The sequence below is a fragment of the Augochlora pura genome, chromosome 11 (genome assembly GCF_028453695.1).
Source record: "Augochlora pura isolate Apur16 chromosome 11, APUR_v2.2.1, whole genome shotgun sequence".
In the NCBI taxonomy this organism is placed as follows: Eukaryota; Metazoa; Arthropoda; class Insecta; order Hymenoptera; family Halictidae; genus Augochlora; species Augochlora pura.
This window is the reverse complement of record NC_135782.1, coordinates 8445616-8447316: the sequence shown is the minus strand read 5'-3', so window position 1 is coordinate 8447316 and position 1701 is coordinate 8445616. Positions and strand designations below refer to the sequence as shown.

Genomic DNA, 1701 nt, shown 5'->3' with positions numbered 1-1701 from the left:
TTAAACATTTTCCGCGCAGCTGTCGCCCGATTCCTCTTCCGGATCGCTGCTTTGTATCTCCAATCCTAGACCCTCGATCGCGTTTTCCAACGTCCAATCTTTGCTCCAGTATTCGTTCTCCATTACGTGCACGTGCATACAATATCCTTCCCACTCGGTTAACGACGTGCTTTTTATCGTGTCACGCACCAATACCTCCAGCTCTGTGCACGACAGCTCCGTGGTGAGTTTGTTCTGCAGCATTTTGTTCCTCCACTGTACCCAAGCAAACTCCACCGGGTTCATGTTACACATACTATTGCACGGCGGCAGTCTCATCACGCTGTGGCCGTGTCTTCTCAAAAGTTCATCGATCCTATAAATTTTGCCGCGCTTTTTGTACCGTTGCACGAGCTCCGAAAGCTCGTGCTTGCCCAGGTTCATCCTCTCAACATCCGGATGATTGTTTTCCTTCAACCACGCTATCATGCGTTTCTTCGAAGCGTACACCGACGGCGGTTTATTCAATTCCACCCTGTTGTACGGGGCGTTATCCATGACAATCACGGTCTCCGGCGGAATGTTCGGCAACAATCGTTTCCTGATCCACTTCTCGAAATTTTCCGCGTCCATGTGACCGTGATAGTCGCCGGCCGTCGACTCGGATCTATATACGAGTTCCGTGCCATCCACGAATCCGCTTCTGCCCCCTGCGAGGAGCACTATTATATGCGGATGAGTATAGTGACCGTTCGTAACGCCTATCGTGTTTCTTACGTCCAGCCGCCATTTCCCGACAGACAACGTAGTATCCACCCATGTTTCGTCCAAATATATAATGTTCTTTCCCCGTGTTCTATAATAACTGAGAACGTGCAGATATTTCTTTCGCCAATTCACGATTACCGGATTTTCGATCAAGAGCTTCACGTTATTGCTTCTCTTGTACTCGTATCCCATGCTTTTCAAGAATTCGTAAAGGATGTGCTTCGTCCACGGGAACGGCATCCTCTCCCGTATCGCGGTCAACAATTTCGAACATGTCGGGATAATTTTTCTCCTAACGTAAAAATCATAGATTATGTCTCGTATGATCTTTTTGTTCTCGTCGTTGTAATGCAATTTTAACTGTTCCCCGGAATCGGCGGCCTCCATTCGTATTTTGTTAACCGATCTTTGCGAGAGGCCGGTGTAATCTGCCGCGCGGGCGGTGGATCGGTTCAATAGATGAACGAGTACACCTTTTTGCGCCTCTTCGTCGCACTTTTTAATAATTCTCTTTACCATGTCCTTGCTCTCGATATCGCCCCGCGTTCGCCTCGTCCCCGCGCGCTCCGTTCCCGCGCGTTCCGTTCTCGCGCGTTCCGTTCTCGTGCGTCCCCTTTTCGTTGCGTTCATTCTTGCCGGTTCGATTCAGCGACGTCCTACACGCTAACATAAAAATGACAAAATTGTAATTAATCGCTGCAATTACGTGCGTATACCGTAGCTTAAATGAAGCCAAACTAATAAACTAAGCTATAATATTATATTTAATATATGTTTGGAAATCGAAGCTAGCCAATTACAGTGATTTCCAAAAATATTCGGATACTGCTATAACTTTTATTTGTAGGCCATATATTTAAATAAACATACATCGAAAGGAAGAATCCTTTTTGATATATTAACCCTTTGCACTCGAAGCCATTTCAACCGCAAGTTTAATATAATTTTTCTGGC

General features: G+C 46.2%; 1 protein-coding gene across 1 annotated transcript; it reads right to left on the bottom strand.

Moving 5' to 3' along the window:
• LOC144477154 (uncharacterized) lies at positions 1 to 1266 on the bottom strand. The gene has a single exon (XM_078194641.1). The coding sequence runs from the start codon at positions 1264 to 1266 to the stop codon at positions 1 to 3; it is 1266 nt and encodes a 421-aa protein (XP_078050767.1).
• Between the last annotated feature and the right edge of the window lie 435 nt (positions 1267 to 1701).

Coding starts and splice junctions, on each gene's coding strand:
- LOC144477154 (XM_078194641.1), bottom strand. CDS start 1,266: ATGGTAAAGAGAATTATTAAAAAGTGCGACGAAGAGGCGCAAAAAGGT.